Source organism: Lissotriton vulgaris, chromosome 2_1 (genome assembly GCF_964263255.1).
Source record: "Lissotriton vulgaris chromosome 2_1, aLisVul1.2, whole genome shotgun sequence".
NCBI lineage: Eukaryota > Metazoa > Chordata > Amphibia > Caudata > Salamandridae > Lissotriton > Lissotriton vulgaris.
In genome coordinates, this window is record NC_141687.1 from 1,452,954,905 (window position 1) to 1,452,968,127 (window position 13,223).

Consider the following 13,223-nt stretch of genomic DNA (forward strand, 5'->3'; position numbering starts at 1 on the left):
AAATACAGAATACAGCTAAGAACAGAAGGCAGAACGGGCAGAGAGGCACGGGGGCAGCGAGGGGAACAGAAGGGAAAACCGGGCAGAGACACAGGGCAGCGAGGGGTACAGAAGAAAAGACCGGGCAGAGAGAGCACAGGGACATTTCTCCACCCAATGAACTGTGCTCCAGTTAAGAATATTTATTAAAATCTTATGATGGTACCACCATTGAAGTATTGTGCTTTTCTAAACTTGAAGTGTACTTGCCAGTGTAACCAATCCATGTCATGACATGCTTATCCAATTTGCAAACTGCCCTTAAGACCCTTATTGTGGCGCTGTATGGGTGAAAATGCACCATCTTTTCACTATTCAAAGTAAACTTTTTGAGTGCCATTTGGCGCCGCAGACACGTGCGGTTTGGTTCCTGGGGCACATAGCCATGGTTGCAGCGCACAGAGACCCTCCACAGAGGGAACATTGCCCATGACCTGCCACAGAACCTTACTGCGACCATCACTTAGCACTCGAGAGACTCAAACTATCATCCTGACAACACTCAGACTCTGATACAGAGTACTTTTGCTCTCTGGCTGATTTCTGGATTTCTTTTTCTGAATATGTTGCATAACGTTATCTAGTCTAGGTTTAATGAAAAACTGTTGACCAACTATCCTCCTTGTATCATGACATCTGGTAAAGCTGTGAGTCATACATTGTGTTTATTACCCATGCTATAAAAATGCAGTGAAATTAAGAAAGAAATTCCTTATCAGAGTAGGACTCAACAACAGTGAGATTCCTCTGTATAATTCGGGACAACAAACTCATCATAAAATGACAAGTCAACGCCTTCTCCTCAGCCTGCTTCCACGCTCTCTGCATGCTCCACAGAACCTTCAAATGACTCCCCATCAGCACCAAAAAACCAGTGACGCAGGCCTTCATCACCATCCATCTGCACAACGGCAATGCACTCTATACAGGCACCACCAGCGATCTCATGAGACTTCAGACGATACAGAATGCAGCTGCCACACTGACCCTCAACCTGACCAAAAGGACCCACATCACCCAGCAGCTGAGAGACCTCCACCGGCACCCCATCCAGAAAAGATGCCTTTTCAAACTCCTGACCCCACGCCTACAAAGCCTGCATACATGAACCAAGGGTTGAACTTCCTCGAACCTCAGCTCCACCCATCTCGCTGTCACACAGAAAGCATGCATCTGCCACTGCTGCACTGGAGGACACTCCTTATCCCACCTCACAGTGAAGTCCTAGAACGCCCTCCCCCTACACCTTCAAATATCAACCTCGCTAACAGACTTCAGGAAAAAGCTCAGCACCTGGATCTTCGACTGAAAACCGTAGTCCAGCACTTGGATACCCTCATGGGTGATAAGATGCGCTCTACAAGTACAGCATGATTGATTGATTGATTAAAGAAGGCTCAGCAGCCACCCCCTCCACTCACTAAATACCCCCTTAAGCACTCATAAGCCTTCTCCAATACTTAGCCAGTCCTGTCAATTCTCAGCACCACTTAACTAAAGTCCTCTCCAGTACTTACCTACAACTCCAATACTCTCCAATCTCTCTCCAATCCTCCCCAGCCCTCCCTCCAGGTTTGTCCAGCACCATCCACTACTTATTAGCCTTACATTTTTGCACAACACCCAGCCCTCTTGTCTCCTGTACATACAAGCCTCACTCATTGGACCTCCCTTCAATACTCATCTATACTCAGTTGGTACTGACTAGCTTCCTTAAGGAGCGCAATAATCCTCCATTCCTCATCAGCTCTCCCTCCAGTGCTCCGCAACTCCCTCCATCATTCACCATCTCATTTTCTCCAGTACCATACCCTCTGTGCAGTACTCAAGAGTCACACTCCAGTGCTTGCCAGTTCTTCATCTCCATTACTCGCCACGCCTCTGATACTGTGAAGCCCGCACTGAGTAGTCAAGAGCCCACTCATTCAGCATTTACTAGCTCTCCCTCTAGTACTCAAAGCTCTCCCGCCATTTTTAACTGTATACTCCTCTGCAATTCTCCCCATTTACTCCTTCTGTATCCACTTACTCCTATCCCTCATGTACTCACTAATGCCCTCAGGTAATCGCCAGCCTCATTCCCTTTCTCACCACCCTCCTTCCAGTACTCACCAGCCAACCACCTCCGTCGGTCTCCATGTCACAGTAGACCTGCAGTGTTCGGCAATCAGGCAGGTAAATGGTGTACCATCCGCTTAGAGAGTCCCCTCTGTGTAGAACATCAACACAGCTTTGAGGGCCTGAAAACCAGAAAGAGAGTGTCATGATAAACACATGCATCACTCAACGTCCTTCCTGTCATGCTCAGCTCCTGCAAGATACCAGGTATCCTTCAACAACCTCTCCTCTAACACAAGTATTCCTCCAAGTACCCCTGTAATATCACACACCTGGCATACGAGGCATCACCCCACAATCTTTCCTTTTACAAATCTGACACATCAGGTATCACTCTGCAGATAACCCTTCACTCACCTCACATACCATGTATCATTTAACAACTCCTCTCACATACGTTCTACTGCATGTACCACCCATACTGTCCCTCAACGGGCACACCAAGTATCAACCAACTACTTCTATCGCTCACCTGGCACACCAGGTATCATCTTACTCATTATATTGCACACTTGGAATAACTGGAACTTTCCCAGAACCCTTTTTCTCACTCACCTAACATACAAGGCATCACAAACCCTCCACTCAGTCACTGATCACAGCCCCTTCTTTCACTGACCAGCCACACCATGTATGAGCCATTAGCTCCTCCTTCCATACACCAGAAAGACCAGATATCACCACACCTTATGTGTCCCCCAGAGACAATAAACTCAAAACACTATGAGAGATAAGTTTATTAAATAAATATTAGCCTAGTTTAGGATTGCTTTAGGTGGCATTGACTAGGCTGCATTAGATGAATTACAGAAGAGTGTGTACGTATTTTGTTGTGCATAAGCCACACATGTTCATGCTCTTGTTCTCTTTCAGTTAGTCTTTGAAATTCAGATGCAATGTATGGTCTGTGTTTGCTGAGCTTGTTAAATAACCATTTTTAGCTTCTTAGTTGCAGGAAAGAATAAGTAACATTAAATGTTCATGTCCGCAGTTATGATTGTGCAGAAGCAGCTTATTGGGCAGAAAAATAAATACATCCCATCACAGCTCAGGAAGACAGTGGTCCATTCTCTGCTCACCTCTCAACTAGATTATGGGAACTCACTATTCTTGGGGGCCCCTAAATATTTCTCACGCGCAGACTGCAGGTAACACGGAATATAGCCGCCATGTTGCTTTGTAAGATTCTCACAGGGGAATCAGTGAAAAAGCACCTATTGGACCTCCACTGATTGCCGATAGAAGCAAGAATAAAATTCAAAGTCATGATCATAATCCACGGAGCATGCCATAATAAAGGTCCATAAGAAATCAGGAAGTTAATATCTCCTTATATCCCAAACAGACGGCTACGGTCCAGCACAGAGTAACACCTAATACAATCAAGGGCCAGCGGGGAAAGATGGGGAGGAAGCTCTTTCTCCTATCTGGATCCCAAACTCTAGAACTCTCTGCCGTTGGAATACAGACTGATAGATAGAGAACTAGAGTTTTGAAAAGAGATCAAAACACGGCTGTTCAACCAATATCTCTAAGTCACAGGCAACCCACTCAATTCTCGATCTTACAACGCTGGGAAGCCTCAGGGCAACCATGCACTTTACAAATTCACTAATATTAATAATAATAATAATAATAATCATGCAATGAGTCTAACAGAAATTTTACATGAGCCTTTTCAACAAACCATAATGGAAAAAACAAATTAAGCAATGTACCCATCCAGTAAATGCTATGGCATTGTTGCATTCCCTATCCAAGCAATGGCAAGCCTTGAAAAACACATAAATAGCAATGGCTGAAGTTGCAGAAGGGGCTGACTCTAAGCCTTCTCTCTCAAGATGTCTTTGTACTTCTTTCTTCCTTTTTATGAAGACTCAATGACACAAGGTATTCCAGACACCTAAAGCTATATGTAGTCCAATCCAATGATAATAAGGGTATTTTACTTCCAAGGGGCTTATTCTGCGAGTTGGAAATGCTCCCCGACCGAATCGGGTTGTAAATGGTTTCCGACCCACTGGGATCGGGAGAGTCCGACCGACCAAGTACGATGCATCCGAATGCTTCCAGATACTATTTGGTTGGACTCCCATTGACTTAAATGGGAGCACATGTTCCTAATCGCATCATAATTGGGCACTGGGTTGCTCCGGATCCTATTTGGAAGGAGCAAATTCCATTAGGAGGCCTTCCTAACCGGATCAGAATCAGGCCCTGGGTGGGAATGCCCGCCATAAGGGCGGGGGTCCCGTGGGGGGTATTAGGATGCGCCCACCACAGTGGCGGGCGCATCCTGAATTTTTAACATTGTGGCCGGCGGTGCTCTCAGCACCGTCCGCCACAATGCTAAAAATGCATTTTGTGCATGTGCATGCACAACGTGACAGGCACCTCGCGGTGCCTGTCATGTTGTTCATGCACATGTAGGGGGGTACCATAGGTACCCCTCATGTGCCTCCCCCACCCCCCATCATCCTGAGGGCCCACAACGGGCCCCCAAACTGAAAGACCGCATGTCTTTCAAGGCACCCTCCCGGCAGCATCCTAATATGGATGGCGGTGTCTAGCAGACACCGCCACCATATAAACCCTTTTCCGCCCTGGCCACAAGGCGACCGGGCGGAAAAGCAGTGGAGGTGTTTCCGTCCGCCGCGTTCCCCCCACCATATTACTATGGCGGGGGAAATGGGTGGCAGGCGGGCAAGGATGTTGGGCGGATCGCCACTGCCCGCATGGCGGTGGCGATTCACCCAACATCCTAATGTGCCCCTTGGTGCCTGACTTTAAGCGGGGTTTTATGTAGAAAGGTTATTTCTGCCATAAAAAGTTGTTTAAGTTTACAGAGCATGTCTGAGAACGATCATAGAGGTGCCTTTGGAATCATACTCATGGAGATGGGAGGAATAACATACTAGCTACAGAGAAAGGGTACATGTTGAGCTATCCCACTACAAAGGAGGTCTTTGTCAGTAAGAATGAATTAACCCCAGAGGAGTGCAGAATAAAGTTCAGGATTAGTCAGAAACTGTCTCAATACTGCTGGGAGGATTTTGTGGGGTAGTTTTGAAATTATTGTGAAAATTACTATTGTTTTTTAAGAAGGTGTTTCTAAGAATTTTATACTTTTTCTTTTTTTTCAAAGAGAACTGAGAAGAAGCAACTCGAAAAAACTTTCCTTCAGACACACATTGCAGTTCTTTTAGCTTGTATTATCTGATACAATTAAATGGCATTTCCCAAAACATTTTTTGAATGTAGGGGGTGAATACTGTAATGCTCATATATTTCTTCAAACGTACTTCTATTAACTTTTTGAAACTGTCTACTCGAATGCAACATTTCTTCCTCCATGCAACTTCAATGTTAGACAATATCTACATCTTTACAGTGCACATTGTTGTATTTAAGATATAGGGGTCGATTCTGAATGGGGAAACAAATCCTTACGACGATTCGTATTTGTAGCCGTTTCCGTATGAATCGTACGAATCTGTCCGAATCAAGTAGTACGATCGGTTGAGAGAAAATACGTCCGAATCATTGTGAACCATACAAAAATGAAGGGTAAATCCGCTCGACATCGACCCGCACAGTGAACCATACAATTCGTAAAAATGCCGTACGACCCACCAAGTATGATCCGGACTGGGGGAATCAGTACGCGATTCGTACGGTAAAAGTCGCGTATGAGCAATTCGTACGGAGGGCAAGACTATCACATACGCAAGACTATCACATACGCACGTATCAGAATCAGGCCCTGGGTGGGAATGCCCGCCATAAGGGCGGGGGTCCCGTGGGGGGTATTAGGATGCGCCCACCACAGTGGCGGGCGCATCCTGAATTTTTAACATTGTGGCCGGCGGTGCTCTCAGAACCGTCCGCCACAATGCTAAAAATGCATTTTGTACATGTGCATGCACAACGTGGCAGGCACCTCGCGGTGCCTGTCATGTTGTTCATGCACATGTAGGGGGGTACCATAGGTACCCCTCATGTGCCTCCCCCACCCCCCATCATCCTGAGGGCCCACAACGGGCCCCCAAACTGAAAGACCGCATGTCTTTCAAGGCACCCTCCCGGCAGCATCCTAATATGGATGGCGGTGTCTAGCAGACACCGCCACCATATAAACCCTTTTCCGCCCTGGCCACAAGGCGACCGGGCGGAAAAGCAGTGGAGGTGTTTCCGTCCGCCGCGTTCCCCCCACCATATTACTATGGCGGGGGAAATGGGTGGCAGGCGGGCAAGGATGTTGGGCGGATCGCCACTGCCCGCATGGCGGTGGCGATTCACCCAACATCCTAATGTGCCCCTTGGTGCCTGACTTTAAGCGGGGTTTTATGTAGAAAGGTTATTTCTGCCATAAAAAGTTGTTTAAGTTTACAGAGCATGTCTGAGAACGATCATAGAGGTGCCTTTGGAATCATACTCATGGGGATGGGAGGAATAACATACTAGCTACAGAGAAAGGGTACATGTTGAGCTATCCCACTACAAAGGAGGTCTTTGTCAGTAAGAATGAATTAACCCCAGAGGAGTGCAGAATAAAATTCAGGATTAGTCAGAAACTGTCTCAATACTGCTGGGAGGATTTTGTGGGGTAGTTTTGAAATTATTGTGAAAATTACTATTGTTTTTTAAGAAGGTGTTTCTAAGAATTTTATACTTTTTCTTTTTTTTCAAAGAGAACTGAGAAGAAGCAACTCGAAAAAACTTTCCTTCAGACACACATTGCAGTTCTTTTAGCTTGTATTATCTGATACAATTAAATGGCATTTCCCAAAACATTTTTTGAATGTAGGGGGTGAATACTGTAATGCTCATATATTTCTTCAAACGTACTTCTATTAACTTTTTGAAACTGTCTACTCGAATGCAACATTTCTTCCACCATGCAACTTCAATGTTAGACAATATCTACATCTTTACAGTGCACATTGTTGTATTTAAGATATAGGGGTCGATTCTGAATGGGGAAACAAATCCTTACGACGATTCGTATTTGTAGCCGTTTCCGTATGAATCGTACGAATCTGTCCGAATCAAGTAGTACGATCGGTTGAGAGAAAATACGTCCGAATCATTGTGAACCATACAAAAATGAAGGGTAAATCCGCTCGACATCGACCCGCACAGTGAACCATACAATTCGTAAAAATGCCGTACGACCCACCAAGTATGATCCGGACTGGGGGAATCAGTACGCGATTCGTACGGTAAAAGTCGCGTATGAGCAATTCGTACGGAGGGCAAGACTATCACATACGCACGTACCCCTAAAATCAAGGGGTGTACGCATGGGGTGTACGCACCGTACACCTACGACCTTGGGGTGTACGAACTGTACCCCTACGGTCTGTATACCTACGATCATGGGGTGTACGCACAGGGACATACGCACCTGAAATCCAGGGGTGTGCGCTCTGTACCCCGATGTACCATACCCCCTGCAGTCATGGAGTGTTCGCACCGTACCAGGGAGGTCCGTTTCGTATGCATTTAGAGGTGAAACCTGCTTTTACTGACTTTTTCAGCTCCCGTAGAAAGAGAGTCATACGGAGTGTTGTTGATACGATTCGTACTTGCTGGGTCAGAAAATGCAGCTTTGATCCTTGAGGACATTGCGTACTGCACGTGCCGAATGCGATTCGTACGGATTAGTGAGTTTTACGGTCTTCGGTACGATTCCTATGGAGAACTGCTTTGGGTACACATCTTACTACATGGTACTTCCGGGTACAGTTCTGCATATGATTCGTACAGGAAAAAAACTCCGTACGGCTATTCGGAGGGCATTTTACCGAATCGGAATCGACCCCATAATGTAGCTTTCATCACATTTTTTGCATCCACTAGTTCCTGCCGGATATTTTCTTTCTTCGTGGGAACATCATTCACTAGGATAACAAATGTTTCTGCCCAATCACTCTCTACACCTACAATTTCAATATTATGTTTGACATCTAAAGGAAAATACACAACTGTACCTTTAAGACCTTTCTGAAGCTCAGTGGATGGCACCTTTAATGTTAGAGTTTGCTTCTCTCAGAAAGTAATGTAAGTGATCCAATGGATGTTCTGCACAACTCAAGGTTGAAAACCAAGGGGCCCATAAGGATGGCGGGCGGATCTCCCCCCAGGCCGGCGGTAGCCACTGCCGGCCTGGCAGGGGCTGCCCGCCATCCGTGCCGGAATGACCCTCGACATATTAGTATGACTGGGGTGTCCGCAGCAGATGGAAAGGCTGCCTGCCGCTTTTCCACCGTGGTCGCCTTGTGACCGGGGCAGGAAAGGGTTCATATGGTGGCGGTGTCTATCAGACACGGCCAGCCATATTACAATGGGCTTTGACAGATGCCTTTCCACCACGGAAAGGCATGCAGAGTCTGCTTTGGGGGCCCGTTGCGGGCCCCATGGACTCCGGGGGGGGTCGGGGTGCACATGGGGGGTACCTATGGTACCCCCAGCAGTTCCATGCACAGAATGGCAGGCACTGCGTGGGGCCTGCCATGCTGTGCATGGAAGTAAACAGCATGCCTTCCTGCCATTGTGGCGGGAGGTGCTGAGTGCACTGCCCGCCATAATGGTAGGAATACTGGATGCGCCCACCACTGTGGTGGGCGTATCCTAATGCTGGCCACGAGACCCTCTCCCTTATGGTGGGTGGTCCCTTTCACTGGCAGGATGACTGGCGGATAAAGTCCGCCCGTCATCCTAATGGGCCCCCAAGTTAGTGTTCCTAAATTTCACAACATGGACTTCAGCTCAACATGACTATGATACCAGTACTCATTCAGCCCAATATTTGCAAAGGTAAAGTAAATAGACAGCAACACTGCAAGTTCATGGGTGGGCTTCTACTGTATAAAGTTATTCCTAACAAACAATACAAATACTACGGTGAATGGACTTAATATAGAATTCATAATATCGTAATGACATAATATCGAATTTTAAATATCAATAGGTCCAAAATATCTAATGCTAGAATATAATAAACCAAAATATCTACTTTTTTAAATACTGAATGTGAAAATATTGAGTACAATATATCGTAATGACAAAATATAGTTATTTTGTAAAGGTAAGTTATATTGAAAATTGTAATATAGAATGTTCAAAATATCGAATATTATAAATATTGAAATTTAATGAGTGTAAAAATTATAAATGTAAAAATGTCATAATTAGTAGTTGTAAAAAATGTATAAATCAAAATATTTGTAATATAAATTTTAGGAGTGGGATGTTGGCTTATTAGGGGATAAGGGTAGGGAGTGTTTTAAAAATGTTGTAATCATTTGTATTTATATTCTAAATACATTTTGTTGAGAGTAAAAATATTTTTATGAGATTTTAATAATTTTAAAATTTATAAAAATAAATATTTGTAATATAAATTTTCGGAGTGGGATGTTGGGTTATTAGGGGATAAGGGTGGGGAGTGTTTTAACCCCTTGGGCGTGGCTGCGATTCTGCGCCTGTGCGGTAGGATCGCGAGTGGGCGGGTTTATGACGGCCCCCAGCCGTCATGAGCACACGCTCACTGTAGTGCATGATGGCTGGGGCCCGTCATCAGCATCAAAGGGGTTAAAAATGTAATAATTTTTATTTATATTCTAAATAAATTTTGTTGAGAGTAAAAATTATTTAATGAGATTTTAATAATTTTAAACTTTATAAAAATAAATCTTTGTAATCTAAATTTTAGGAGCGGGATGTTGGGTTATTAGAAGAAAAGGTGGGGAGTGTTTTAAAAACGTTGTAATAAATTTTATTTATATGGTACAAAAAATTGTTGAGAGTAAAAATATTTTAATGACATAATATTATTTTTAAAATGTATAGAAATAAATATTTCTTACATGAATTTCAGGAGTGGGATGTTGGTTTGTTAGGGGATAAGGGTGGGGAGTGTTTTAAAAATGTTGAAATATAATTAATGTTATTCAAATAATATTTTGGTGAGAGTGAATATATTGTTATGAGAAATTCAATTTTTTAAATTGTATAAAATACATTTTTTTAATGTAATATTTTAATAAGTTTCTTTAATATCTGGCACCTTCCCAGATTTAATACGGACTGGAGTTGGAGTAGTAAATTATATTTATTTACTATCCAGCACCTTCCCTGATTTAATACTGACTAGAGTTGAAATAGTAAATTATATTTATTTACTATCCAGCACCTTCCCTGATTTAATCTTGACTGGAGTTGGAATAGTAAATTATATTTATTTACTATCCAGCACCTTCCCTTATTTAATGCTCACTGGAGTTGGAATAGTGAATTATGTTTATTTATTAGCCAGAACTTTCCACATTAAGGGGCTGATTCTTATGTGGGTTTGAAATGCTTCCTGCCCCAGCTGGGTTGGAAATTGTTTCCGACCCACTTGGATCAGGAGAGTCCGACCGACCAAGTACGATGCATCCAGATGCTTCCAGATACAATTTGGAACTCCCATTAACTTCAATGGGAGCACATGTTCCTAACCGCATCATAATTGGGCACTGGCTCGCTCCCGATCCTATTTGGAAGGAGCAAATGCCATTAGGAGACCTTCCTAACCGCATCGGAATCAGGCCCTGGGTTGGAATGTTTTTCAACCCTCATCAGAATCGGGCCTTATATATTGACTGGAGTTGGAGTTCTGAATGTATTTGATTTATATATTATTTAGAGGAATAGTAGTTTTAAGGGTGTATTTGTTTTTGATGTGTGATAGTATTTGTGTTAAAAGTTTGTGTTTTTATTAACAGTTAATAAAAGTACAAGTATTGTGAAATAATCAGAAATAGAAGTTTGATGAACAAAGTTTTTATTTTTCTTACAATATAGTTAGTTGAAGTAGTTGTTTTAAATTACATTTGTGAGACATATTACAATGTTTACAATATATATTTTTATTCATATATCATTTATACATTTTGAGAGTTTTAAATAGTGCTGGCTAGACCCGGAGATATCAGAGCGCTTTACATAAGGTTCCAGAGGAATTACAAAATTACATCATACCCCTGCAGTAATCACCGCATGCCTTTCCGTGGCGGCATTGCCGCCGTGGAAAGGCCTCTGCTTTTTGCCATTGTAATATGGCTGGCGGTGTCCATTGGACACCGCCACCATATTAATCTATTACCGCCGCGGTCGCAAGCCGACCGCGACGGTAAAGTGGCGGACGGTCTTTCCGCCCGCCGCTGTCCCCTCCGCCATCCTAATCAGACGGAGGGGAACACAAGAGTGGTTGTCGGGCGGATTGCCTCCGCCTGGGTGGCGGTGGCCACCGCCACCCTGGCGGAGGCAATCCGCCCGATATCGTAATGGGGCCCATAAATATTTAGTACTACAATATTGCATTATTATATTTTTGTAATTTCCAAAGCATACTCATATTGTTACATAACTTTTTAACATATTTACAGTATTAAATGTTTTATTAATATTATTAATATGTGTATTGTTACTAATATTAATAATTATATTGTTGGTATTTTCATTATTATTGTAAAAGGAATATAGCATTTTAAGACATGTACATGTAACAAAACATAATAATTCTTTAAAAGTACATTTTTTATACATACATGACATATTTACAATGTTGATTTTTTAATAAAATTATTAATATGTGTATTATTAATAATATTAATAATTACATTGTTGGTATTTTTATTATAATTGTAAAAGGTATATTGCATTTTAAGACATGTACATTTAACAAAACATAGTACATTTTTTATATATACACAACATATTTATTATTAATATTATCAATATATTTTTTTATTAATAATATTAATAATTCCCTTATTTAACTTACAATGTTTTATCTGTAAATGTAGGTATTTATTTAACATTTTGTTATATTCTATTCTTATTTTTGGGATGTTGAGGTAGTAATGTAATTATTTTTTAATTATAATAAATAATATATGTGGTATATTATTTATTATTATTAATAAACAATGTTGTACAAATCTTACAGTATTTTTTGAATATTTATAAATATATTTGTTCACATTTTTGGTAAGTTTACTGCATGATTTATTATATTTAATGTTTACAAATATATTTATTCAGCCATTTTTGTTTAGGGGGACTACTTTTCTTACCGCTTACTGTTGTTTTAGGTTATTTCTCAGGATATCTGATCGCGGTTGAAAGCTGTGTCCCTTAGAGCCAGGTAAGAGTTATTTATTTTATTTTAAACTAAGGGCCCCAATAGGATAGCGGGCAGAAAATCACCTCGACCGCCATGGAGGCGGAAAACAACCGTCGCCGGGTCCACGGATAAACCGGCAGTCAAATTAGGATCAACTGCCAAAAAAGACTGACCGCGGCGGTACGGGCTAACAAAAACCGCCCGACACGGGCGGTGCCGTCCAACCACTGACCGTGGCGGACAGAAACGCAGCGGAAAAGCTACACCCCGCCGCAAGCAAAGCGGAGACACCGCACGGGAAATTAGGATTTCCCCGATGGTCCCGCGGTACGAACCGCTGTTTCCGACCGCTGTTGTCGCACACTGGAGTGAATGGGAGAGTTAGCAGAAGAGCTGCAGCATAGCCACCGCAGCGGACGGTACATGAAAAACATGCAATACACAGTGTTCCTTAATTGTAATGACATAGTGTGTTGTTTTCTTCAACAATCTTTAGTATTTTTTCTCACTGTTCAATGATGACTGCTTAAAAAGTATCTTTTACAGTGCATGAGAAAAGAAGCCGAGAACAGTAAAAAGGTTAGCATGAAAGGTTTATTTATATTAATACATACCTTTACAGTATGAGAATTGTCTAGTTATTTCTTAGAATTATGTCTTTATGAATTGTTGAAATTGTAAATTACTTTTGTAATTATATTAACTGTAATAATAAGTTCAATGTTCTTCTTTTTATGCAGATCATTGGGGTAATGTACTTTACTAATTCGTTCTTGCAGTGTTGTCCCTAACATTTGATGTTGAGGATGCACACCCAAGGACAGATTGCTACAGTTACTAACATGCCTCTGTACACATTAGTACAGCAACTCACATGCCCAGCTACATACCG

At 42.4% G+C, this 13,223-nt stretch overlaps 1 protein-coding gene across 2 annotated transcripts in view; it reads right to left on the bottom strand.

The window, feature by feature from the left end:
* The window catches only part of LOC147732746 (ficolin-1-like), a 574,771-nt gene that overhangs the window by 358,311 nt on the left and 203,237 nt on the right, over positions 1 to 13,223 (bottom strand). For both annotated transcript variants that reach the window (XM_086957312.1, XM_086957311.1), the window contains exon 5: positions 2,152 to 2,279. In XM_086957312.1, the coding sequence (XP_086813438.1) occupies positions 2,152 to 2,279 (128 nt within the window). The remainder of the gene's footprint in view (positions 1 to 2,151; positions 2,280 to 13,223) is intronic.